General features: G+C 36.9%; 2 protein-coding genes across 3 annotated transcripts; one reads left to right on the forward strand and one right to left on the reverse strand.

Annotated features, from left to right (window-relative positions):
• The first annotated feature begins 8073 nt into the window (after positions 1-8073).
• LOC145139260 (uncharacterized) lies at positions 8074-10706 on the forward strand. The gene is made up of 4 exons (XM_079073150.1): positions 8074-9189; positions 9274-9429; positions 10122-10240; positions 10364-10706. Exons 1-4 carry the CDS (start codon positions 8074-8076, stop codon positions 10704-10706), a joined length of 1734 nt encoding a protein of 577 aa, XP_078929276.1.
• A 12035-nt stretch (positions 10707-22741) lies between these two features.
• LOC145137812 (putative lipid phosphate phosphatase 3, chloroplastic) lies at positions 22742-26898 on the reverse strand. 2 transcript variants are annotated; one of them, XM_079071949.1, is made up of 9 exons: positions 26770-26898; positions 26052-26291; positions 25860-25947; positions 25431-25540; positions 25221-25311; positions 24939-25127; positions 23665-23762; positions 23333-23392; positions 22742-23103 (listed from the first exon to the last, which is right to left on the reverse strand). In XM_079071949.1, exons 2-9 carry the CDS (start codon positions 26274-26276, stop codon positions 23074-23076), a joined length of 891 nt encoding a protein of 296 aa, XP_078928075.1. In that variant the 5' UTR covers positions 26277-26291; positions 26770-26898; the 3' UTR covers positions 22742-23073. The 2 variants fall into 2 exon arrangements, with proteins under 2 accessions (XP_078928075.1, XP_078928076.1); XM_079071950.1 differs by lacking the exon at positions 23665-23762 and having other exon boundaries at positions 22752-23103.
• Between the last annotated feature and the right edge of the window lie 940 nt (positions 26899-27838).

Here is a 27838-nt window from a genome sequence, read left to right on the forward strand (position 1 = left end):
CATTGGATATCCAGACAACAGGATGATAGGAGGCGCACCAGAAGACGGTGAGGAAGTGTCAGAAAAATAAGTCAGAATGTACGTGTGGGCTGGAGTCGTCTAGGTAGGTGGTTATACAACATCATCGGTAGTGTCAGGCTATTGGGCAGACAAAGGTGTGGAAGTGTCATCAACCGTATGAGACCCAATCGAAGTTGAGTTATATACAGGAGTAGAGTGGTCTGGAATGGATATGACGGGTGACACTTGGTCTCCATCACGCAACCCACAAGAATTTTTGGGTGCTGGTGGTGAACTGGGTTGATTCGAAGGGGGTGTCGATGATCTATCCCGCATACATGGAGCATCATCCAAAAAGTTTGTTAAATCCAAAACACTTATTGGAGTTTCAACGAAAAGAATCTTTCATCAAATTTAGCATGTCGAGAAATGTAGATGTGAGATGAGCTTGGCTCAAGACATCGATAGCCTTTGTATTGAGAGAGATAACCAAGAAAAATACATGGGAGACTTCGCGGAGAGAATTTATGATCTGCATAATCCCATAGATACGGATAAACCCGACACCCGAAAGGATGAAAATTATCATATGTTGGAGCCCGATGGAAGACAAGTTCAAATGGTAATTTGTTTTGTAACACCGGTGTACGTAAATGACTGATACTGTAGACTGTTGGATTAGTGTCTAAGCCCGTAACTATATTTGGTAATTACTTGACCCGGTTGTGCATGGTCCTTTTGGGTTGCCTTCACCATAGCAACTTGACAGGGTGATTTCTGAAGAGAGAAGAGATATTATTAATATATTATGAGAATAATATATTAAAGAAATAATAATATTATTTGATTAATATTAGTCATAGATTAATTAAGAATTAATTAGATGACTAAAAGAGGTTAATTGAATAAAGGGGCTTAAACTGTCAAATGTGTGATAGTTGTATTTTGGGCTAGAAAACCCTATGGAGCAAGGGGTGGATGAAATTATGGGAGGATCCCATCAAGATTTCGTCCAAGGGCCTTATTCCAGAAGGTTCCATGGGCTGCTTGGTGATTAAGTTGTACATTAGGGTTTTGGCTGAAACCCTAGAAGCTCACAGTATAAATAAACCCCTTGGGTTGTGGAAATCAGCCACCTTGCTTCCTTGGGAACCCTAGAGCCGATTTCTACATCCCTCCTCTCTCTCCAAATCAACCTCTTGCTAGTTGGTGTTTGTAAGCCATTAGAGGAGTGACAATTGTGACTCTAAGCTCCAAGAACAAGAAGATTCAAGCATGCAATCAAAGGTATTCATCTAGATCTGATTTCATATGTCAAGTTTCTATTGTATTCACTAGATCTAGAATTGTAAGTCTTGGATACAATGCATGCTCAATTATAGAAACCTAAATCCAAGCATTAGGGTTTGCATGTGTACATAGGAAAGTTCTTATGGCTCAAACCCATCATAGACAACAAGGGTAAACACGTGCACCCAATAGTTTGAAGGAACGTGCCCCTAAAATAACATTGTGATCCCAGTTTCGACAATATGTCTGTGTTTATGTTCTGCCCAAACATTTTGTTGTGGTGTGTACGAGCATGAGACTCGATGAAAAGTTCCATTGTCCTCGAGTAATTTGCGAACATTATGGTTTAAAAATCCAGTGCCGCCGCTACTTTGGAAAACCTTTATTTTAAGAGAAAATTGTGTTTGAACAAATTTAATAAAAATGTTGAATACATTATAAAAACTTGATTTCATGTGAAGTGGGTAGAGCCACATAAATCTAGAATAATCATCCACAAATTTGACATAATAAGGATAAGCATCAACTGAACATACGGGTGACGGTCCCCACAAATCACAATGAACCAAGTCTAATATATTTAATGCCCATTTTTCATTTTGCTCAAAAGGTAAACGATGAGCTTTAGCAAATTGACAAGATGAGCATACAATAGGTTTCGGTAAAAGTGAAGTACCCGACAAATGGCCCATTTTATTTAAAAGAAAAATAGTATCAAAGGACACATGTCCTAACCGAGAGTGCCAAAGTTCATATGAGGCCTTCAACTTTGATCTTGCGGTGGAAACAAAAGCATGAGGTTTATTGGAGAGAACATATAGACCCCTGGCACATCGGCCTTGAGCAAGAACCCGCTTTGTTGTTCGATCCTGAATGTAAAAATACGGGTTGGAAAAAAACATACATACTAATGTCAGTTGTCAATTTGCTAATAGATAAGAGATTTTTGGTAAGCTTGGGAATAACCAGAACATCCCATAACTGAATATTGTTATTGACATCGGAGTGACCAATGTGAGAGATTGGAATAGAATTACCATTTCCAAATGTAACTTTGGTGTTTCCTGAATAGGGAGTCGGTTGTGTCATGGAATCCGTAGAGGAGACCATATGATCCGTAGCCCCGGAGTCAAGAAACCAATCTGGACCGGCAGTGGAAACATGACACTGAGCATCAAAGGCTTTAGCCAAGTCCACATATGTTCCGGGAGCATGAGTGGCATAAGTGGAAAAATAAGGACAAGCATTTACATAATGTTCGTCTTTACGATATAGTTGACAGTGAGGGGGAGGATGCCCACGTCCCTTGCCGCCACGAAATGAATGACCACCACGACCCCGGTTAGTGTTAGATGGCCTAGTTTGCGCATGAAAGGCAACAGGAGGAGTATTGGTGTCATGGATTGATCGAAGAAATAGTTCGTGTCCCTCGGCTTGGGCAAGAAGATCCCGAAGGTTGTGGGGAATTCTAGAGGCCCGAATAACAGTGGAGAAAGTTTCGAATGGTGCACCAAGACCACACAAAAACCAATGGACTTTATCAGATTCGTCCACCGGGTGTCCAATGGCCGGCAGTTGATCACAAATGGATTTAAATGTGCACTGAAATTCAGTAACAGATGTTGTACCTTTTAATAGATGACACAACTTATCACACAAAATCTTGAATCCGCTCTACCGAGGAGTTATTGTAGGCGGCCTCGAGAGCAACCCAAATCTATCGGGCAGTAGGAAGGCTGACAATTTCAGAGAAGGCTTCTTTAGTGAGGGACGCTTGGAGGAGAATGACAACACGTTGGTCAGCTGAAAGCCAAGCCGAATATGTAGGGTTAGTAGAGGGTTTTCCGTCCTTGACAATCTCAGTCGTCATCATGCCAGAAAAGTCATCTACATGGGCAAGTAAGTTCTGATAAGCAAGAAAGGGAAGCAACATATTCTTCCGCAACATGTAATTTGATGATGTTAACTTGTGAATGATCAGATGAATAATAGTATTCATGGGAAGTATAGATTCTTGAGAAGAAGAGGAGGGGGCTGACATGGTGAAGAGAGGATCAACAAAACAAAAGAGAGGAAGAAAAAAGAAGCGTCGGGGAAAGGGAAAGGATAAGTCAGGAGCGATTGATGTCTGATACCATGAAAAGTCAATTATCTATAAGGAAACGATGGAGAGAACATCTATTAATAAATATACAATTTACAACAACAACCCTATAAAAATAGAGATATACAGATGACTACACAGATAATAAAAGAAATAAACTAAAGGTGACTAATAGAATGCAAGTATTAAGAACTTAAGGAAAAAGTGCTTAATAGACGCATACGATGGGCGTACTCAAGAGTAAGATGTGCATACGTGCCCTTGTCCGTGACATGCATGCAACCTAGTACATTGGGCGTACGTTTGGTACATGCAGCATACCAAGCATGGATTGGGCTTTTAAGATTTTAGGCCATTTTTGGACTAAGGGAGTTTGGGCCCTGATGGGTCATCAGCCCTTCTGACTTTAAATTATTGTTGGGTTTTGGGCCTTCTTGTTTTTGGGCCCAAAATGGGTCTTAGGAATCTTTTAGAGTTTTGGGCTATGTTGGGCTTTTTGGTGCTATTGGATCGGGCCTCGGATTTTGGGCCAAGTTATAAAGGGGTAAAATGGTATTTTACCCTGAGTGCTGGACAATTGGACTAGGATTCCAGTTATGGGTTGTAACCCAATTATTGATTGGATATTATTTCATAGTGTTAGCATGGGGATTTTTCCGGATCTGTAGTCTGAGTTTTTCATCTAAGAGATTCAACAGTTCGAGGTAAGTTTCCTCACTATGTTTGGCGGGTCGAAGGCACCAATGTCGGCCCATGATTTGTTATGATTAGGATGCTAGTGGTTTGTGTGACTCTTGCATGTGTTGTATGTGTCATATATATCGGGCGGGGCCCGATGCTAGGTGAGGCCTTAAGAGTGTATTGTATGTTATTTTCCTTAGTGATTAGTGTATGTGTTTATGTGCCTATATGTATACCGCACGGGGCCTGACGCTAGGCGGGGCCAGATGGATGTGATGAGGTGGGGCCCATCACATGATATTGGTAGATCCGTTCTGAGTTGGGCTTGATGCCGGGCGGGGCCCAATGGGTGTTGGGTTATGTCGCATTGTACGTTTGATATGTATGGTATGTGGTGTTTTGGGGAACTCACTAAGCTTCGTGCTTAAGGTTTTCAGTTTATGTTTCAGGTACTTCTGGATCAAAGGGGAAGAGCTCGGGTTGATTGCATCACACACACCACATTGTTCCACTTTTTATTTGACTATGATGTAACTGGATGATTTTTGATATACTCTTGTCTTATTATGGTTTTTATAAGACGTTTTGGAGGATGGTTTTATTATTATAAAAAATGAAATTTTTGGTCTTAAATTTTGGGACGTTACAAGATGACATATGGGTCATGGGTCATATGCATTGGGTGTTAGTGGCTCATAGTGTCATGTTAATACTAATGGATGGAATATATGGGTCATGGGTCATGTGCATTTGGTTATAGTGTCGTGTTACGACCAATAGATGAAATATGGGTCATGGGTCATGTGTATTAGGTGGTAGTGGCTTACAGTGTCATGTTCAGACCAATGGATGACATATATGGGTCATGGGTCATGTGCATTAGGTTATAGTGTCATGTTACGACCAATAAATGACATATGGGTCATGGGTCATGTGTATTGGGTGGTAGTGGCTTATAGTTTCATGTTAAGACCAATAAGTGACATATATGGGTCATGGGTCATGTGAATTGGGTTATAGTGTCATGTTACGACCAATAGATGACATATATGGGTCATGGTTCTTGTGCATTGGGTGGTAGTGGCTTATAGTGGCATGTTAAGACCAATGGATGACATATATGGGTCATGGGTCATGTGCATTTTGATAGTTTATTTTATTTCCTTCCTTTTTATAGTTTATTTTAGTATTTTTCGCTCTTTTTATTAGTATTGCATTGTATATTCATTATTTTCTTTATCATGGATTGTTCAGGGTACTTTCTATTTTGCATAAGATATTTTGCAGGGTTTTGGAGCTCGTTGCAGTTGCGGTTTGACTGGAGTTGGGCTTGGTGGGCTTCTCGATGCATTATTGGGCTTTACGGATCCATCAACGGATATTTGGGCTTAAAAAGTTGAAGATTTGGATGAAGTGGGCTTGTGAAGATGGGTCATGGATTCTTATTTTGGGCTTGGACTATCCATATTTAAAAGCTTGAAGATGATTGGTCAAATTTGAATCATGTGATGTGTGGAGGGACCAAGGGAATATTGGGTAGTAGGGTGTGTAGTGGAGAAAAATGAGCCAATAGCATTCCAGCAATATTTGCATGGGTGGAGTCTCAGTCGTGCAACACTTGCAAGGGTACCCACGCAACTGCACACTTTTGGGCATTTTGGTCATTTTGCTCACCATTTACTTGGGGGGTTAGGTCTAGCAGCTCATTCTTCGATTTTCCACCATTAGAGACCATTGGAGGTGATGTTTGGGAGCTTGTTACACATTCTTCTCATCTTTCAAATTAATTGTTAGTTTCTTGATGCAAAAAACACTTTTGTGATTGTTATTTTGTTGCCATGAGTGGCTAGTTTCTCTATTTTGGTTAACTTTGGCTAAAACCCTTGGATATTTGTGGGTTTTGAAGGGTTCATGCTTAACTCTCATTTATCTTATGTTCATGATTCTAGTTTATATTTCTTATGTGTGACAACCCGAAATCTCTATCTTGTAAGTCTATCCAATTCAATCAAAAGTCAGACTCGTTTCTGCTATCTGTTTACTGTGTTTAGGGCCAGTTTGAGAGTCTCTAAGCCTAAGTACACTTAAGGGTTGAGTGTTAGGATGGATTAGCTTGAGTTCAGTGGTTTGCAATCGAGCTTGGAACGCCTTCAAAAGTGGTTCACGGCCGTGAACCCATCCTTCGCCATGAACCCATGCTATATATAAGAGATTTGCTCATTTTCTCATCACTTCTTCATAATCTAGCCGTGAACATCAAGTTCTATCTCAAGTATCATCAAGTGAAGGCTCTCTTTTCACTCCAATAACGTAAGTATCTCATCCCTCTTCTTGTTCTCCCTTTGAAACAATTGATTCTAGCCTAGATGCAACACTCCTTTTCATGATCTTCATGATCTTCAAGAGTTCACGGCCGTGAACCCTTCATAGGGTCGTGAACCCTTCATAGATTCATTGATGGGCCGTGAACACTTCAAGTGTTCTTGGTCGTGATCACCACAAAGGCCGTGAACCCCTCATAGATGCAAGATAGGACCGTGAACCCTCCATCCTTGGCCGTAAACCCTTCATAGGATCAAGCTTGGGTCATGAACACATCATGTGTTCTTAGGCCGTGAACCCTTCTAAGGCTGTGAACACCCCCTTGTTTGGTCGTGAACACCTTTCAACCATGCATTTGTGATTCTAACACTTCATTGAAAGTGTTTCCTAGTTCCTAAGTTTGTTTCCCTTACATGTTAGTTGTTATATACACTAATTGTATACATATATGTGTTATTATATGCTTAATTGGATCCGTTTGTGCTCGAGACTTCACTTGGCATACCAAGCATCCTATATCGAACTTTCATCCGAATCACTCAAATCAGGTGAGTTCATACCCCTACAAATACACTTTTAAATGATTTTAAATGCTTTTAGGGGGGAATACAAGTAGAACACAATGAAATTGTGTTAACCATTTACATGTGAAAACAACATCCAAAAGGATTTCTTATACTCAAAACTTGTTAAAACTCTTTTAAATCTCTTATAAACTTCTTTTATATCAAATCATATTCGTCTATCTATTTACGTATAAGTATGCTTTAACAGACTTAGGACTATTTCTAGATACCTTGACTCATATTCCTTGTTTGGTTGTGGGCTTGGGGTAGGATCACTAGCCCGAATGTCAGTTAAATCATAGTTATACTTATTAAATATATATATGAATAATAAACCCATTTTTAAGGTACATACTTAACTTAGTTACTTATGGTGAGTAATTGAGTCTTTTCTTCAAATCAGAAATAGTTAAACAATCATACTAGTAAACTATAATAGGTATAGTTTAGAGGATTACTACTTACTACTTCTAGAACAGTGAAACTTACATGAGTCAGTTCATACATGAGTCATTCTTACATACTATAACTAGAACAGAAAGGAACATACATACTGATGCGGGCCCTAGTGTGGAGGATCGGGCACTTGCGTTCCTAGAGGCCCATGATCGTGTGACTAAATGGGCTTCACGGAAACGGCCATAACTTTGGCTACAGATCTCTGTTTTGGGCCTACGACCAGTCAAATCGAATCTTGAAGCTAGGAGCACGTCTAGATAAGTCCCCAAAGGGGACTTACCCATTTTTGAGTCCATAAATCGCTATCTAAATTGGACTTATGGACATTTTTGTGTTTTTTTCATAATTTTTGGACTTTGTTTTTGGGTTTGTGTTTGGCCCATGTCTCTTTAGGGTTTCTTTTAAAATTCTGCTTCTTATTTAAGTCTTTCTGATGTAATCTGGATGGTCATTGATCAGTTTAAAGAACTTTCATTTTTCTCTCAAAATTTCGTGTGTGTTTACCGAATTTTGAAGCAATCCCACGGTATTCATAGAATCAACGTCGTTTGGGCAAGATTATCCTGGGTATTCTTCTAGAATCAACAGTTTTGATCTTTGGTCATTTGTTCGCTGCATCAGTTGGTATCAAAGCCGAATTCCTGGTTCAAAATGCCTCCAAGGAGAAACAGACCACCTGGTGATGTTCATGAACAGGAACTAGAACAACGTTTTATGGCACGGATGAAGGAGAGGATGGATCAAATGGTTGACCAATTGACTAGTCGAATGGTCGAACTGATGAATCGAGGAGGAAACATGTCTCAAACTCACTCACAAGTGGAAGATGAAGAGTTTGGGAATCTGTTTGGTGATGGTGGCGGTTCGTCTTCCGATGAGAACCCGGTGAGGCAGACAAGGCATAATCGTGGGGCTGATAATAGGCGTTGGGAGGCCGGATTGAGAATTGATATACCAGAATTTGATGGGGTTAGTTTGAATCCGGAGGGGTTCATCGACTGGTTGGCAACAGTTGAAGAAGTGTTTGAGTTCAAAGAAGTTCCTGAAAACAAGAGAGTTCCATTGATCGCTACCAGGCTACGTGGCAGGGCATCCGCATGGTGGCAACAGTTGAAACTGACTCAAGATAGACTCGGAAAATTAAAGGTTGTGACTTGGAGAAAGATGAAGAAGTGTTTGCGGTCCAACTTTTTGCCCCATAATTTTCAACGATTGATGTACCAACGCCTACAGAATCTGAAGCAGGGTCCGAAGTCGGTTGATGATTATACAACCGAGTTCTACCAATTAATCGCTCGAAATGATATTCAGGAGACAGAGGAACAACTTGTGGCTCGATATGTTGGAGGTTTACGGGTTCAGATCATGGACTCTGTGAATATGTTTGACCAGGTATCCATTTCTGAAGCACACCAACGAGCATTGGTTTTTGAGAAACAAAATCGTCGGGTGGGCGGTTCATCTTCGTCTGCCATTGTTGGAGGCAGTCCCGAGACGGGTGTTATAGTACCCCGTGTTGTGCCTAATCAACAGAGGCCAACAAGTACCAGTGTTGGACCAATCCCTAGGGGGCCTGGTAGTAGTGGCTTAAAGTGTTTTAATTGTGGAGAGACGGGTCACCGACAATCAGAGTGCAAGAAGGCTGGTAAACGACACTTGTTTGCTGAGCCCGAAGATTGGCAAAATGATGATGTTGGTGAAAATTATGAAGATGCCCCGGTGTATGATGACGAGCCTCAATTCGAAGAAGAAGTTGTAACTGGAGATGTATGAATGAATTTGGTGGTGAGACGCTCTTGTTATACACCGAAAGTTATTGGTGATGACTGGGTCAAACATAACATCTTCCAGTCAACATGTACTATTTTGGGTAAGGTTTGTTCCTTCGTTATTGATTTCGGAAGTTGTGATAACCTGGTATCTGAAGAGGCGGTTCAAAAGTTGGCGTTGAAAACTGAAAATAGATCCAAGCCTTACAAGCTACAATGGCTTAAGAAGGGTGGTGAGGTAACTGTATCTAAATGAGCTCTTGTTCCATTTTCTGTTGGTACTACATATAAAGATGATGTTTGGTGTGATGTGGTTGTGATGGATGCTTGTCACTTATTGTTGGGTAGACCTTGGGAGTATGATCGTAATATAGATCATAACGGGAGATCCAATACTTATAGTTTCATGTTTGGTGGTGTGAAGATAACTTTGGTTCCCAGTAAGCCAAAGGAGCCTGTTGCAAGACCTTCGGGTACTCTGTTAACCCTTACTCAGTTCGAAGAGGAGTTAGAGGCGGAAGGTGGCATTTTTGTGTTGATAGGGAAGGAGGTGACTAAGGAGGTTGAAGTTCTTGAGGCTATGGTTCCTTTACTTAAGGAATTTGATGATGTTTTCCCTAATGAATTACCTGATGGCCTGCCACCTTTACGTGACATCCAACACCATATTGATTTACAAACAGGAGCACAGTTGCCTAATAGGCCACATTACAGAATGAGTCCTGGGGAGCATGAAGAGTTGCGTCGACAGGTGGAGGAATTAATTTCAAAAGGTCATGTCTGGAAAGCATGACCCCGTGTGTTATTCCTGCTTTGTTGACTCCTAAAAAGGATGGTACTTGGCATATGTGTGTTGATAGTCGTGCCATCAATAAGATCACAGTGAGGTACAGATTTCCAATTCCTCGACTTGATGACTTGCTTGACCAGATCAGTGGTGCCACTATCTTTACCAAACTGGACTTAAAGAGTGGGTACTACCAGATTCGACTTAGACCAGGTGATGAATGGAAAACCGCCTTTAAGACTCGTGAAGGATTGTATGAGTGGTTGGTGATGCCTTTTGGTTTGTCAAATGCTCCTAATACATTCATGCGTGTGATGAACCAATTGTTCAGGCCCTTTATTGGTAAATTTGTAGTCGTCTATTTTGATGACATACTTATTTACAGTGCTACTCCTGGAGATCATGTCATCCATGTGCGACAGGTCTTGACCTTACTTCGCAGGGATAGTTTGTATGCAGCTGTGAAGAAGTGTGAGTTCATGGTCCCAAAAGTCTTGTTCTTGGGTTATGTTGTTTCTGGTGAAGGAATACAGGTGGACGAATCTAAGGTGGCAACTGTCAGACAATGGCCAACTCCAAATACCATCACTGAAGTACGAAGCTTCCATGGTCTTGCTTCTTTTTATAGGCGTTTTATTCCAAACTTCAGTTCCCTTATGGCATCTGTGACTGATTGTATGAAAGAGAAGACCTTTACTTGGACAGAGGCGGCAGAATCGGCTTTCTAACTGGTTAAAGAGAAACTTACCTCAGCACCGATTCTTGTATTACCAGATTTTTCTCAAGTTTTTGAATTACACACGGATGCTTCAAAGGTTGGAGTTGGAGCAGTTCTAAGTCAAGGGGGACGACCGGTTGCCTATTTCAGTGAGAAGTTGACGGGGCCAAAGCTGCGTTATAGCACTTATGATGTTGAATTCTATGCAGTGGTCCAAGCTATAAAGCATTGGCATCACTACCTGTTTCATAAAGAGTTTGTTTTGTTTACAGATCATGATTCTCTAAAGCACATCCGAAGTCAAGATAAGGTGTCCCATAAGCATGGGCGGTGGATGGCATTCTTGGAAAAGTTCACTTTTGTTGTGAAGCACAAGTCTGGAGTGTCGAATCGGGTGGCAGATGCTTTGAGAAGAAGAAGTAATTTGCTAGTTTCCATGAGGGTTGGTGTGCCAGGGTTGAATGTCCTCATGGAGCAGTTGGCTGTTGATCCTTACTTTTCTGTTATTCTGCAGGATATACAATCTAGGCGGAGGTCTGATTTTCTAGTGCATGACGGTTTCCTTTTCAAAGGGAATCAATTTTGTGTCCTCGATTCTAGTCTTCGTCTTCAAATCATCAAGGAGTTGCATGGTGAGGGGCATGTCGGGCGAGATCGCACTTTACAGTTGGTGCAATCATCTTACTTTTGGCCTACTATGCGCAAGGAGGTGGATCGATATGTTAAACGGTGCAGAATTTGTCAGGTTTCGAAGGGCATGGCTACCAATGCTGGACTCTATATTCCTTTACCTGTTCCGTCTAACCCTTGGGTGGATATAAGCATGGATTTTGTGTTGGGGTTACCACGGACTCAATAGGGCAATGATTCAATCTTTGTGGTTGTTGATCGTTTTTTCAAGATGGTGCACTTTATCCCTTGTAAAAAGATGACGGATGCAGTTAATGTGGCTCAATTATTATTTCGAGACATATACCGTTTGCATGGCTTGCCGTCTTCTATTGTTTCTGACCGAGACACTAGGTTTTTGAGTCATTTTTGGCGTAGCTTGTGGAAAATGGTGAACACTCAGCTTAACTTTAGTAGTGCTTATCATCCTCAAACAGATGGGCAAACAAAAGTAGTCAATCGGTCCCTTGGTAATATTTTGCGGTGTTTGGTGGGTGATCATGTGAAGGGCTGGGATCAGAAACTATGTCAAGCTGAGTTTGCTCATAATCATGCAGTCAACCGAAGTACTGGATTTAGTCCATTTCAAGTGGTCTATTCTGCTCAACCTCGGGGACCACTTGATTTCATGTCGCTTCCTATTTCTTGTGTTGTTCCAAAGAAAGTGAAGGATTTTGTTGAAGGTCTACATGATGTTCATAAGACTGTTAATGAAAACTTGATTCGAGCCAACTCCAAGTACAAGCAAGATGCAGATAAGAAATGTAGGCAAGTTGATTTTGAGGAGGGTGACTTTGTTTGGGCTATTTTGACTAAGGATCGTTTTTCAGTTGGTGAGTACAACAAGCTATCAGCCAAAAAGATTGGACCCGTGGAGATTGTGCAGAAGATCAATTCCAATGCTTATCGTTTGAAGCTGCCAAGTCACATTCGATGTTCTGATGTTTTCAATGTGAAACATTTACTTCCTTTTCATGAGGATTCTTCTGATGATGATCCTGTTACACATTCGAGGTCAAATTTTGTCTACCCAGGAGGGGATGATGCGGGCCCTAGTGTGGAGGATCGGGCACTTGCGTTCCTAGAGGCCCACGATCGTGTGACTAAAGGGGCTTCACGGAAACGGCCATAACTTTGGCTACGAATCTCCGTTTTGGGCCTACGACCAGTCAAATCGAAGCTTGAAGCAAGGAGCACGTCTAGATAAGTCCCCAAAGGGGACTTACCCATTTTTGAGTCAAGAAATCGCTTTCTAAATTGGACTTATGGACATTTTTGTGTTTTTTTCATAATTTTTGGACTTTGTTTTTGGGTTTGTGTTTGGCCCATGTCTCTTTAGGGTTTCTTTTAAAATTCTGCTTCTTATTTAAGTCTTTCTGATGTAATCTGGATGGTCATTGATCAGTTTAAAGAACTTTCATTTTTCTCTCAAAATTTCGTGTGTGTTTACCGAATTTTGAAGTAATCCCACGGTATTCATAGAATCAACGTGGTTTGGGCAAGATTATCCTGGGTATTCTTCTAGAATCAACAGTTTTGATCTTTGGTCATTTGTTCGCTGCATCACATACTATAACTAGAACAGAAAGGAACATACATACTATAACAAGAACAAAAAGGAACATACATACTTTAACAAGAACTAGATAACAATAATGTGAAACTATTACTTCACGGCATAGCAATATACTTGTTATCTCGCGTTTTGTAACCAGAGTCTCCTGGAGGGAGAGCGGGCATTATGTGTATAGATCTATATGGTACTGACATTCCTACATCCCAACTGTTAGCTACAGTCCGGAAGGCAAGCCAAGGGGTGACAAATGTCACATTAGTTTCGATGCCAGAAGGTCGTCGTGTTTATACTAGTCAATTAGCATGGTTATAACCTCATCACATTCTACCTTAATTTAACTAATTGGTTTTAAGGTAGCTAGTACTTCAGTAGTTATTTTATACAATAGTACTGTACATCCTCATTTTTCCCATTACATTCCCTCGCCTCGCATCCGCCGCGTGGCTCTCTTCTCTCTTCGGTCCGAGCCCTTGCACACTATATAAGGGAGGTGCGAACCCTCCCGATTTTGGTTGGTATTTTCCATACTTTTTCACACTAAACTTTATTTTAAGCCCCAGAATCATATCTAACACCTGAAAAACGTCCTGAAGTGCCCAAAAGACTCCGAGAAATTTATCTTCTCGGTTTGAAGCTCAACCCTCGCAAGGCCCGGTTTTCAATAAAAACTCCCGGTTTTCAATAAAGCTCCCAGTTTTCATCGAAGAAAATTATTTATAGGAACGAAGTGATGCCCAAATTACTGTTGGAAGATTTAGAATAGTTAATAATATTACTTTTGTTTTTAGTGATCGTGTATGTATAAAATTATAATTTCCTGGGTTGTTATGTAATATACTAAAACTTAGTCGGTTTGTATCCAGTCTTTTGTAATTAAACTATCAATGTAAAATATTGTTTATAAATATGCATGTAGCATGTTTTGGAGTAATATGATGTATATTTAGAGAGGGGTTCTCTCAATCATGGTATCAGAGCAGTAGTTTAAGTGAACTAAATACCACAGATTGGTATGTAGACTTAAACCGTCGGAAGTTCAATATATGAACGGATTCATTAGGAGTATATGGATACAAACCATGGGAAAAGAATTAAGTGGAATATTAGATAATGATAAATCTTAATATTTTAAAGTATTAAGCTACTTCAAAAATTTTAAAGCATTAGTTTAAGCAAACTAGGAATGGTAAGGATTTCTAGGCTTAAACTTGAATTGCTAAGTAATGATGGTACGATGTGTACCTAGTGTACTTTAGGTTGAATACCTCATTTGCTATAGTGTGCACTAGCATGCTTTAAGGGAAATGCCTTATATGCTAATATGTGCTAAAAGATAAATAGAATACCCGAAAGCGCGAGCACGACTTGGAGATACGTGGTGTCACTCTTTCGAAGCATCCACGTGTCGGTAGAACTGTTTCTGTTTCTTCTATTCCATCGGCATGAAACTTTTCGAGATGATAAGGAGACTCACGATAGTTGACATCGATAACTTCATAAATAAACAGTCAAAGAATATCGTAAAATAAAATCTATCAAGTGATACCGTAAATAGTGTATTAATACCTATAGAGTGGTGTTGTACATTCAAACTATGTATGATGAAATAATAACACCTTTGGAGGAATATTGTGTGTTCAAAGTATATTCAGACGAGATGAATGTTTTGATGTAATCCATGAAGTTGTTCCATCGCTGACCAGATTGAAGCAGTGATTGCTTACAGAGTTAGAAGAACTAAATATGGTGATAAATACTTCGACAATATCGAAATTGGTGTTGTGCAAGATTTAGAAGAATTCAATGAAGATCAAAGGAAAGGCTAACGAAATTTTCAAACTCAATAGGCCGAGACCTTGCCTAACATTGTGATGTAGTATGCAGTTCGAGTAGTATGTTAAGAGCTTATACAGGATGCTCAGACTTAGTATTTAATAATACCGAGTGACAACTGACTTCTATCACATCCTTATAAAAGTTCCATAGTATGTTAAGCTGACTTTAACATACTTGATTAGGATGGTGAAATGATTCATTTAGTTAGGCTGAATGACTTACTAGTCAGAGTAAGGTAGAGTATATAGTTGAAGAAAATATACACTAATAGTGTTGTATGAGAAGAGATGTTGTTGTTAGGAATGATAGAGAACCAAGTCGAAGCTAGTAGATCATGCTGAGATGCAGTTAAAATGCAGACTTCCTAGGATAGATTCCTATGAAGTATACTTAAAAGATACACCCATGAAAGGATAATGAAATGAATAAATGTGCATGGTGACTTGCATGAGTTAGGAAATGATGCAGATAGTTGGAGATCGCTTGTCTCCACACTACTAGGGTAAATTCTGGTATAGTGTGTCTTGTAAAGTAGACACTACCCGAGAAAGAATTTATATGAAGAATTTAGAAGTGAAATTTCTATGGACCTAAGACAAATATTAGGATATGTTAGATCGAGCTTATGCATAAAAGAATTCTAGAAGGTGAAGTTAAGAAATCCAAGATATGTTTGATAGAAATGTGAAATCCCTAGTTGAGTTTAAGAGAAATTGTTGTATGTACTTGTTTGAACACACTCAGGTGTGAAAAGTTGCTTTGTGAAAACTTTTGAATGGTGACTTGGGAACTGCGAGACAATACTTGGGACGAGTATGAGTAGGTGTGAATAGTAGTAGAGGCATATACTACTGGAAGCACAGGACTCACACTTGGATCAGGGAAAGTCACAAGGTGACCAAGAAGCTAGAAATTGATTTCATTTTTGTTCGAGTATGTCATTACCTTCGTTTCGGTGATGACTAAGAAGATGATTTTCATTCAGACCTTAGTGGTCATAAGGAATTGAGTCCGATTAATATAAATCTGCGAAGTAAGTTGATTAGTTCAGAGAACCATGTTTTGTGTAGCGATGAAACTTCAGTAGGAAGATTGAAGAAGGAGATGGTCGAGGTAGTCGATAAAAGTATAACAACCTTAATTAAGGGATTAAGCAACTATTACCTAGAAATGATACTAGTTATGAAGATATTATATCACATTAGAACATGAAGGAAGGTTTCTTCTATGATAGTGTTTGACTAATAGAAATAAGAGTATGATTCATTGTATGTTCTTTTGCGTTATGAAATCAAAGGTCATTAGAATATGACCATTCGTGTTGTTGTTGTAGCAAAGTGAAGACCTTATCTTGGGTTGAGTCTATAAATCGAATTTAAAAAGGAGCAAGAGTCTGCATTGAGAATTGAGTTTTTAACTCGGATATTAGGACCGAAAGCCCAATAAAGAACGAAGAGCGAGTGCAAAGTTGAGCACCGCCATCAATTAAGAAGTTTGAAGAGTTTGACAATCGTTTAGTTAAAGTCCGTACATTTCAGATTACCATAGAAAAGGCACGCAAGGACCCAAATGTTATGACTAGTTCATTTCTCGTCAATTCTAGACCTGTTCACATCTTAATTGATTCTGATGCCTCAGATTCTTTTGTGTCTCATGAAATTGTGCATTCTTTTCAAATTGCTTATTATACATTCGCCCAATCATTTCATTTAGATACCATGGGAAGTGTATCATTACTTGCTGATAAAGTCTATAGAGATTGTGTCATAGAAATTGAAGGTTATAGTTTTCTTGCTAACCTGATTTCTATCTCCTTGCCCAACTTTGATATTATTCTCGGCATGGATTGATTATTAAAGAACCACGTAGAACTCTTGTATTACGAAAAGATAATACACACTCCTATTGAAGGAGATAATCCTATTTATGTATACGGTGAACAAAGACTTAAAATCTTAAAAATAATTTCTTTCCTAGAAACGCGTAAACTTATATCGAAGGAGTATTCTACTTATCTAGCCTATACAGTTGATATCTCAAAAGAGGGGAAGAAAACTGTAAATGATGTTCCCGTTGTTAATGAAATTCCTGACGCTTTTCCCGATGATTAGCCTAGACTACCCCGGATAGGCAAATAGAATTCTGAACCGAATTTATGTCTAGTGCTGCTCAAATTGTCAAAAACTACTATATAGAATAATAGAGTTTGAATAATTGTTGACCGGCTGACTAAGAGTACACATTTTCTTGCCATACGTGAAACAGATCCAATAGAGAAATACGCACAAGTATACTTGGATGAAACTATTGCGAAACATGGTGTGCCGTTAAAGAATTACTTCCGATCGTGATACTAGATTCACTTCTCATTCTTGGGCAAGTATGCAATGTGAATTGGGATCTCGTGTTACTCTTAGCACAACTTATCATCCCCAGACAGATGGTTAGACGGAGAGAACAATCCAAACAGTGGAAGATATGCTTCGTGCATGTGTCTTGGAGTTCGGTGGAAACTGGGATAAGTACTTACCTCTTGTCGAATTTCCGTATAATAACAGTTATCACGCTTCAATCAAAATGCCACCATATGAAGAACTATATGGACGTAGATGCCGTACTCCATTATGTTGGCGTGATGTAGGACAGAAAATCCTTGGAGGCCCCGAAATGATTCAAGACACCACTGACAAGATTCAAATTGTACGAGAAAGAATGAAAGCGGCCCAGGATCGACAAAAGTCCTATGAACAAAAGAGGAGACGACCCATAGAATTCCAAGTGGTTGATTTTGTAATGCTGAAGGTATCCTCATAGAAAGGCATTATACGATTTGGGAAGAAAGGAAAACTAAGTCCTAGAATTGTTGGTCCTTTCAAAATCATCCAGAGAATTGGTAAACAAGCATATCGCTTGTAATTGCCCGAAGATTTGGCAGATATTCATGATGTGTTTCATGTAAGTTATTTGTGTAAATGTTTGAGCATATATGATGAAACGATTCCGTTATCCAAGGTGAAACTGGATAATAAGTTAACATATGTAGAAGAGCCTGAAGAGATCATAAACGAAAGAACGACTAATCTACGTAATAAAAAAGTGGAGTTGATGCTTGTTAATTGGAAACATCATCGAGACCCAAATTATACTTGGGAAAATAAGAATGAGATAAGAACGAAATATCCCCATTTGTTTTAATCCTTTTGATTTCGAGGACGAAATCCTCAAAAGGAGGAGGTATTTGTAACATACACGTTAATAACCTTGTTCGATTATCGTGTTTTGTAAAGCTTCTTAGCTTAAAATGAATAATATTATATGTTTTTGAGCGTTGAGTTCTAACAAGATAGTTTTTACGAGAATTAAAGTAAAACTATGTTTAGAATCACCAGAAATGTATTGGAAGTCTTATGAGATTCCAATCAAAAGTCAATATTGAAATTAACGAAAATATAAAGTTGGAAATAAATACAAGTAATGTTATTGAAAGTTGTAGATAATTTCGTTAGAAACATTTAGGCGAAAACCTCATCGAAATCCGAGTTATAACGAAGAAGTTATAATCAATCGAAGATCCGCGACAAAACCGGCAAAACACTATTTAGCGTAAAAAGTGAGTTTTCAATAACTACTTTTTAGCTTTAGTGATCTAAATTAAAGTCGTAGTATTCGTTAAACCGAGAATTTTCATAAAAAGAACGTCCAAATCTGACTTCGTATGATGAAACTATGATTTTTCTAAGTTTCAGTATAGCAGTATACAGCTAAAAACTCGAAATAAAGATCGAGTGATTTTTAGCCAACACAACCTAAACGAGAATCGAAGGTCTCGTCAATAGTAGTACAACGGTAAAAAGACAGACGAAAACGGACATCAGATGAAGAAGTTATGAATTTTTAACGGATTTTCCTATCCCGGTCTGTTAAAAATAAAAATATTAAAAATAAATCAAAATTAACTGATGGAGTCTAAACGAAAGTTGTAGAGTATAATCTCGCCTATGCATGCATATAAAGAACGTCAAAAACAGAGCTTGTATGCAAAAGATATGAATTTTTTAAGGTTAGGGCACAAAATCCAAGATTTTTCGCATGCATGCAAGGCCTAGAATCAGCCACGTCATCCGGATCTTCGCATGCTGCCCTGTGTCCGAAGCTGCTGACTCATCCGATGTGCGGCCCATTCCGAGACCGATGTGTGTCTTCATGGTGGAGGCGTCCAAAGCGAGCCACCTGGCCCCTCGCATGCGAGCCACGTACCCCTCCCCCTCGCCTCGCATCTGCCTCGTTTCTCTCTTCTCTCTTCGGTCCGAGCCCTCGCACACTATATAAGGGAGGTACGAACCCTCCCGGTTTTGGTTGGTATTTTCCATACTTTTTCACACTAAACTTTATTTTAAGCCCCTTTTTAACCCCCTGAAGCCCCGGGATCATATCTAACATCTGAAAAACGTCCCGAAGTGCCCGAAGACTCCGAGAAATTTATCTTTTCGGTTTGAAGCTCAACCCTCGCAAGGCCCGGTTTTCAATAAAAACTCCCGGTTTTTAATAAAGCTCCCGGTTTTCATCGAAGAAAATTATTTATAGGAACGAAGTGCTGCCCAAATTACTATTTTAACCTCCGGTTATTTCACGGTGAGTTCAAATTATAGGAACAACTGTATGTTATGTGTTATATGTTCAATATGTTTTCCTGTGTTTTTATGAAAATGTGCTATACCTTTGACTTGAAGTGAATGACTAAGCATCACTTGGGTACTGGTATGTAGCCTTTGACCATGAAGTGTATGAGTAAGCATCACTTTGGCACTGGCAGAATGCTGGATAGGGCTGAAAGCCTATAAATTCTAGCAAAATGTTTATTCATAAATAGTTTATTTTCTGTGCCACTTGGGCTAAAGTCTTATTGATGTATATCAAGTTGAAATTGTTGTATCTCATTGATTGTAAATCTTTAAATCATATTATTTGTTAATATGGAAAGCATGACATATGATACTCATCTGCCTTTGTTGTTCTTTGTTCCTCTTTGCTTCTGTCATATTGGTATATATATGGTATAACGTTATATTGTATCTATTTTTGAACTCACAAAGCGTCACCGCTTATCCCTCTCAGTGTTTAACTATTGCAGGTAATAAGGATCCAATATAGACACATACTGTTGGAAGATTTAGAATAGTTAATAATATTACTTTTGTTTTTAGTGATCGTGTATGTATAAAATTATAATTTCCTGGGTTGTTATGTAATATACTAAAACTTAGTCGGTTTGTATCCAGTCTTTTGTAATTAAACTATCAATGTAAAATATTGTTTATAAATATGCATGTAGCATGTTTTGGAGTAATATGATGTAATTTTAGAGAGGGGTTCTCTCATAAAACATTTTAAAATTGCAAGGGTTTAATCTTTTAATAAATTAAACTTTTAATTTAATTAAATTTAAACTTTTTTATGGATTTATTAATTATCTTTTAATTAATCATTTAACTAAACTAATAATAAGATCCATAAGGATATATTTTTAAACTTTTCAAAAAATACCAAATATTATTTGACATTAGTTATTAAGTTCAATTAATATCTAGATTTATTATTTATACAGTTAAAAAATCAATCATATTAATCACAAAACAATTAATCAAGTCAAATAATTATCTCCTAACTTCTAGGATTTTATATTATCATCAAAGATACACCAAAATTGGATTTGGGGGATAATTATAGCAAGAAATCATCAAATAAAAGCAGATTAGGCAGAAAAAACACAAAATCCCGGATCAGGCCTGTGCTCACGACATGAGCAAGCATGCTCACGACGTGAGCTGCGACAATTGCAAAAACATGTTTCTTTGATTTCTAAAATCGATTCACCAATGTGAAAATATATGAAAGAGAACCCTAGGCACTGATACTACTGTTGGGTTTTTGGGGTTACGACTACAATGCCTTAAGCGGAAAACAATCAAACAATTCTACTGATTAGGACACATGCTACCTAATTGGATCTATGTCTTTTACATATATCAACATACTATTAATGGATAAATACAAAAATTTTATATGAACAAACTAATTCATAAGACAAGAAAACCAACCTTTAAGATTGTTATTGTAAACAACCTTGATTTTTTCTTTCAAACCTGTGGTAGCAAGCGCCACAAGTTTCGCGCCTCTAATGGTTCACACCCAAGGCAAGCAACTTAGGATTATGGAGAGAGGAGAAGAGAATTTCGGCCAGAAATCTTCCCAAGGAGTTGGACACGAAATTCTGAGGGTTTAATTCCCTTTATATAAGTGAGGTAGCTTATGGTCAAAGCTAGGGTTTAAGGGTGGAAACCCTAATCCCTTTGCTTGGTGACCAAGCAACTTATGAGCCTCCCATCTAGGAATCATTGGAAGAAAATTCTAGTCCCTTCCTAAAAGTTTTTGTCCAACCCATTCAAGGAGTTTCTAGAGCCTCTTTCCTCAACTATCAATAAATTATCAAATAGCCCCTGCACTTTTAATTAATTCAATTAATTCCAATTAATTTCTGACTAACTATTAATTAAATATTATAATTTCTAATTAATATATTATTCTCATAATATATTAACAATTTATATTTTCTAATTTATTAATCAAATAATAAATTATCTCTCTCTCCAATATAATTATGTCCAATTGCTAGCTTTGAGGGCAACCCAAAAGGATTGTGCTACTATCGATTCAAGTATATACCAATTATAGTTATGGGCTTAGACACCTAATCCAACAGAGATGCAACTGACATCAGAGGTATACAGTAGCAAGAAGGCTCAATTGTGGTTTCTAGAAAAAAATAAATGAAAAAGAAGAAGGTGATGTAGGGCGACGACGACACTGGTAGATTGTTGTTAAAGGGAAGAAAAGGGATGATAGGGCATCAATACTTGTAGATAACTAGAAAAGAAACGGATATGAGATAGATCAACGATCAAGAGGCGACATAATCACATATGGGTGGGGGAGCTGTAGTGGCCGCCGATATATAAATATAGAAGTGATCGTCGAGAGGTAGTTGTGGCTTGTGGCAGGGCTGACCGAGACTATTCAGATGCCGAGAAAAAAAATATTCTAGGGTTTGTTTATATTTTAGGCTCTTGATATCATGTTAACTAATTAAACTAATAAAAATCACATTCGAATTTGTGGTGTTTTTCATATGTATAGTAAGTAATAAAGATACATAATTATCCTTTATATATGTGCAATGTAAAGAAAAAGCTAAAGTTTATATTAATTTGACTTATATGTAATAATAAAATGATTGTATAGGTTGAGTTGGACTATAAATCGAAATAGTTAGGACAATTTGAAATCATTTAAAATAAGTAGATATATGATTGAAAATTTTCATCTAAGTATGCCAATTTAAAGTATCCACAATGCATGTTTCAATAATAGAGTTGAATGATATAACATGCCTAATTGAAATTCGATGTATCAAACTCTACCATCATGAGCTATCATGTTGGCATTCTATGACTATTGAACTTTTCAATGGGAAAAGGGAACCTTTTAACTATTGAATATCTCATATATTAGATTTTATAAATATGTTTCATTGAATTTTATAGAATCCAATGTATTATAGAAAAAATTTGAAAGAGTTGTATAGAGTGTAGAATGATAGTGTAACAACCAATTAAAATCTAATGAGTTCACTTTATTGTGGATGACGTAAATAATTACAATTATTAATTTGGAAATGTCCATCTTTTTTTATCACAAGACGTAATCACGGAATTGAGTGTTATTATACAATTTCATGTATGTTATAGGTTAGTTTGACTCAATTTTTTCATTATAAAGACTTGTGAAAGACATTTGTAAAGGGTATTATGCATAAGGTAGATGGTATTGTGCATAAGGTAGATGGTACTTGAGCATGTTTAAAATAATGCTTACGGACAAGTTATCCCAAATACACATTCATATGATGATCATGTGTGTCTATAAGATGAAATCTTCCTTAAACATTATTAATTTTGTTTTTGGAAAATCCCAAAATATATTCAGGGAAACGGGTTATTCTAGTAATACATCAAACAATATCCCAACACTAAGTTCAGAAGCTCAAGCAAGCAATATTTCGCATGATATATCTCTAAAACACTATCACCCGTCTATATTCCATGTGCAGATGCAAACTAAGCTATTTTTTGTGTATATACGACAATCTCCATAAAATGTAGCTCAATGTCTCTTCTCCCTTTCTAGGCTTCCAAATCATGGTGTGCATTTGCAGCCTCTCTGGAGCGTTCCCTTTCCATCATCGCGAAAAATGCATGTGGCGCCCAACCTATATATATATATATATATATATATATATATATATATATATATATATATATATATATATATATATATATATATATATATATATATATATATATATATATATATATATATATGTGTGTGTGTGTGTGTGTGTGTATGTGTGTGTGTGTGTTTAAAGTTAAAATGGTCATTTTGCATACATTTAGACGATGAAAATAAACAATTGACAAAAAGGAGGTCACACAAAGTACCATTTTCGTGATTCGGGAATGGGAAGAACTGTAAGTAGCAAAATGCAGCAACGATCGTTCCTGTATATATAAAAAGATAGGACTAATTGGAATATGTTACATACTATTTTTTAGGGTGGTTTATTTTTTAAATAATTATACCAACTTTTCATGGTAAATCGTTTTTCCTTGTGAAAGCACAAAAAGAACATTATAATATGCAATAAGAAACATTTTAAATCTTTTTTAATCACAAAATTGAACAGTATTAGTGGCAGTTCTAGGACATATAACCACGTGGTTTCCTATTTTAATGAAACTCATAAAAATGAAAAGGTAAAAAAAATACTAACAGTAGGTCGGGTTGTATGTAGTGTTGTGAAAGTCTGACAACTTGATCGAGTACTCAATGAGTTAGTTAGACTCAACCCTCTACTCATGCGAGTTTTGCCTATACTTGATCAAGAAAATCGAAAATCTTTCAAACTCAATCAAATTTAGACCGATTTAACCTAAAAAACCAATCTTTCTTTCAACCAAAGCAACATTAAACCAATAAAGACGTTCAACATGCAAAAATAATATTTAAATTACTAAAACCGGTTTAAACTTAAAATAAACCAAGTCTAGGATTTTAATCATTAACTTTTACTCAATAACTTCACGTAACAGTTGGAGTTGAAGGTGGAAAACTTAATTACTTAACAATCCATAATAAATTTCTCATAATCATTTTTTATAAGTAACAAAAATCACATAGGTTTTACTTCACTGTCGATATGGGATAGGTATAGCTCAACTTATAAAAATGGTTAATCCAAAAAATTGATCACACACTTTGATCCAACACTATAAAGATAGGTCCTATGTGTTTTGAAAGATAGTTCCTAAATTTATTCCTAATTCACCATAAGCTTTAAAAAATAAGATAGATAATAGGACTCACCTATACCATGTATTTAACTTCGCCCTTGCAATAACGTGAAATAAAAATCATTTTAAATCCTTTTAATTTGTGTTGTTTGGATAACCAATCTTTTTAAGTTATTTTGAGAATATGTTGTAACATAATACTTTTAAGGTGGTTGATTTTTCAAATAATTAATTATACCAACTTTTCATGGCAAATACTCACTTTCCTTGAGAAATTACATAAAAGAAACACTATAACATGCAATAATAAACATTTTAAATCCTTTTTTATTACTTTTAACTTTGTTTGAATAACTAATGTTTAAAGATATTCTATATGAACATATTTTTTAAAAAGAAATAAGAAATAAGAACAAATTTATAAAAATAATGACTTATAAATGGGGAAACATAATTTCTCAATTAAATCCTTATTTATGCATTAAGTTATACAACTTACCGAATTAAATTATATCCAAATTCAGTTCAGCAATTTATAAAGGAAAACCACTATACAAAAAATAAAAAATAAATAAATAAAATAAAATAAAAAAAACATATAAGGTGGTTTCTTGCATTTGAATATTTATATATTTGTTAGAAGTAGATTCTTTTTTTAAACCCTAATATTTCTTGGAGTTCCACAAAAAACAATTCAAATCCAGGATTCTCTTCATAAATAAAAGTATAAAGCCAACAACAATGTGCAAATTACCTATGATTGCTCCGGTAAAAACGTCTGTCCAGTGATGCCAATAGTCATCCACACGACTCACTCCAACAAGTGCAGCGAAAAGATATGGAGACACAACGATACAGAGGTTTGCAGCATGACCTTTGTTATCAAAGGCTCTAAGTTTTCCACATAAATACCAAGAAAGGAAGCCAAGACCCGCAAAGGACCCTGCATTCTTTTTTATTAGCTATATATGTTCTTTATTTCATAAAATCTATATCAAGCTCAAAGAAAAAAATAACAAGTCAAGATTATTTATACATGAAGTGTGCCCGCTAGGAAAGCTCTTATACCCTTCCTTAATTATCATTTTATCTCCATGGCATTTAACATCTCCATCCTCGCCGAACTCCTACACATGTCATGCATGAATCAGAATTTTAATGTTATACTCGTTATTTCGTTGTAAATGATCGAGCATTAATGTGTTCGTAAAAAAATATAATAAAAAAGAAAGTGCAACTTTCATACCGCTCTACCATCAGGAAAACACCTATAGAAGAAATTTGGTCGTGGTCTACCCGTGGCATCTTTTATCGAGTCAGTGATGACTGCGGTTATCAGAACTGAGTAGAAAAGACCTAAACTTCCACAAGCAGATATCATGTTATTACTTTTTTTACTAACAGGATCTAACAAATGTGACAATTTTTGGGTCGATTTGGATCATATTCTATCTCAAACATGTCAAAATAATTGGTGAATTTTAATGTTGTAGCTAAAAATTAAGAAAATAGGTCACCAAAATGTATTAACATACTTACAATTACCTGGTAAATTCTTTTTATTAAACCATAGTTCATTATCTTTATTATAAAAATTTATAGACATATTTAATATATCGATGGGTCCATTTTGGATCATATTAATTGAAAAGACAAAGAAAGGTAAAAGACTCACCAAGGACAGCATGGTGTAGATCATAGACATCTCTTCTACGCATGTAATACATGAGGAATACCATACATGGTAATACTCCTACATATAACTATAAATCGAAACAGCATCAAGCTCATTGTTATTTTTGTATACACAAAATTACATTCAAGTAAACGACATTCTCTTTCGTTAAAATAACAAACTAAAACATACCGGAACTGCATACATAGGAATGGTATCCTTTTGGTAAAATGGATATTTCATATCGGTCATCATTTCTTCCCCGACATAACGATGGAAAGGTTCGATAAGGTTTAGGAACAATTCGAGTGATACTAAGAGCAAAAGGACCAACCAATCATGCATATGCTCTCTTGCGAGTTCTTTGCCATGGGACTGAACAGTGTGAGCTCCATTACCCGTCTGACTCTCTGACATAATTACGACTTTAACCTATATCCAACATAAACTTCTGTCATTAAGATGTTACACATGCATCATGCATGGGCGGAGCTTTATTAGGGCCTGGCCCCCTCATTTTTTTTTGTTACAAATAGCCCTGTACTTTCATTTAATACATATTAGACAAAAAAATATAAATTTTTGACTGTGGCCCCCATTCTCCGATTTTTATACTTATTATATTTTCGGCCCCCAAATAATATGTTGAAGCTCCGCCCGCATCATGCATGTAGCAGAAACATGAATCTCACGTTGTGTTTAAAAAACAACAAAATGATACTGTTTTGTAATAATGGGAATCACGTAAATAGTTATGTATGCACCTACAGTTTCCTCTTTTATTAACAAACAAACATATACACGATGGGTTCGTGGATGTGGTTGCCCTCTCACCAACTTTTTATATTAATATAATTACTTAGAAAAAGTTGGTATAATATTCTAGAGGGAATTTTATATACATATATACCTTTAGATAAAGGGATAAAAGCCAAGAGAGTTCAGCGGGGTAGGGGAGGGGGGCTCATAGAATGAGGGCAGTGTCCTGGTGGAGATGGTTTTTGTTACAGAATACGGAGTTTAAGAAATGAATGTGGAAGAGACTTGTACATTTGTAATTTCCAATTATGGGTACTTGGTTCTACAACAAATTCGGATATAACATTCCTTCTATTGATTTTCTAAGGTCATAATTCCAATACAATTCCTTGCACTGCGCTCATGTTTGAATCTGTTTGGGTGGTTCTCCATTGTTTGCTCACCATTCTATGATTCTATCATAAAATGAACCGAAGTAGCACGGAGTTAACTCAACATTGTCCTTAAATCTCCTACCAAGAAGAAAAAAGTTGTTGATATGAAACTGAAATTACCAGTAACGTTTATCAACAAAACTGATGAAGCAATTATCGTGCTTTTTATTATTTTTATAATTGTGTGTTTGGTAAAAACTAATGATTTGATAATTATACATTTGTACTCTTGCATTATATCAACTATAATGTTTTGTCTAATTTTGGTTGAATAAATTCCCACAAATTGTGAGTCTGAGATAATTGGCCAATAGAAAATATAATTTGACTAAAACATTTAGATCTCAAAACTATTATTGATGGTTTATATCATTGTTGTCAAAATGACCTATCTTGACGATCCTACCATCAAACAATAATCATGATTACAACATGATCGATTTAGGGGTAAAATCGGTATAAGACTCTAGGATCCCAATGCAGGGTATCATTTACTTTATAGTTTATGAACTTAATTAAGCATGTGACTTCTATTTTGGATTAATACCATTTCTTTTTACTTCATGTTTCCATGACTGTGGAAAAGGATGGTTTTATGTTTTAAGACAATGTGTTTTTGTTGGATTAGGTGTCTAAGCCCCCATAACTATTTTGGTATGTACTTGACCCGGTTATGAGCATGGTCCTTTTGGGTTGCCTTCACCATAGCAACTGATAGGATTAATTGAGGAGAAAGATGATTAATTATGATTTATTAATATATTATAAGAATAATATATTAAAAGA

The sequence above is a fragment of the Lactuca virosa genome, chromosome 9, assembly GCF_052849685.1.
Source record: "Lactuca virosa cultivar CGN04683 chromosome 9, Lactuca_virosa_CGN04683_v6, whole genome shotgun sequence".
NCBI lineage: Eukaryota > Viridiplantae > Streptophyta > Magnoliopsida > Asterales > Asteraceae > Lactuca > Lactuca virosa.

Bases quoted from the DNA above. Each gene is read 5' to 3' on its own strand.
- LOC145137812 (XM_079071949.1), bottom strand. From the start codon at position 26,276: ATGTCAGAGAGTCAGACGGGTAATGGAGCTCACACTGTTCAGTCCCAT. The intron at 25,541-25,859 runs GTGAGTCTTTTA...GTGGAAGTTTAG, and splicing joins TCTACACCATGCTGTCCTTG to GTCTTTTCTACTCAGTTCTG. The intron at 23,104-23,332 runs GTACTTTGTGTG...ATATATATATAG, and splicing joins ATTCCCGAATCACGAAAATG to GTTGGGCGCCACATGCATTT.
- LOC145139260 (XM_079073150.1), top strand. From the start codon at position 8,074: ATGCCTCCAAGGAGAAACAGACCACCTGGTGATGTTCATGAACAGGAA. The intron at 9,190-9,273 runs GTATGAATGAAT...AACATCTTCCAG, and splicing joins AAGAAGTTGTAACTGGAGAT to TCAACATGTACTATTTTGGG. The intron at 10,241-10,363 runs GTTGGTGATGCC...ACTTATTTACAG, and splicing joins CGTGAAGGATTGTATGAGTG to TGCTACTCCTGGAGATCATG.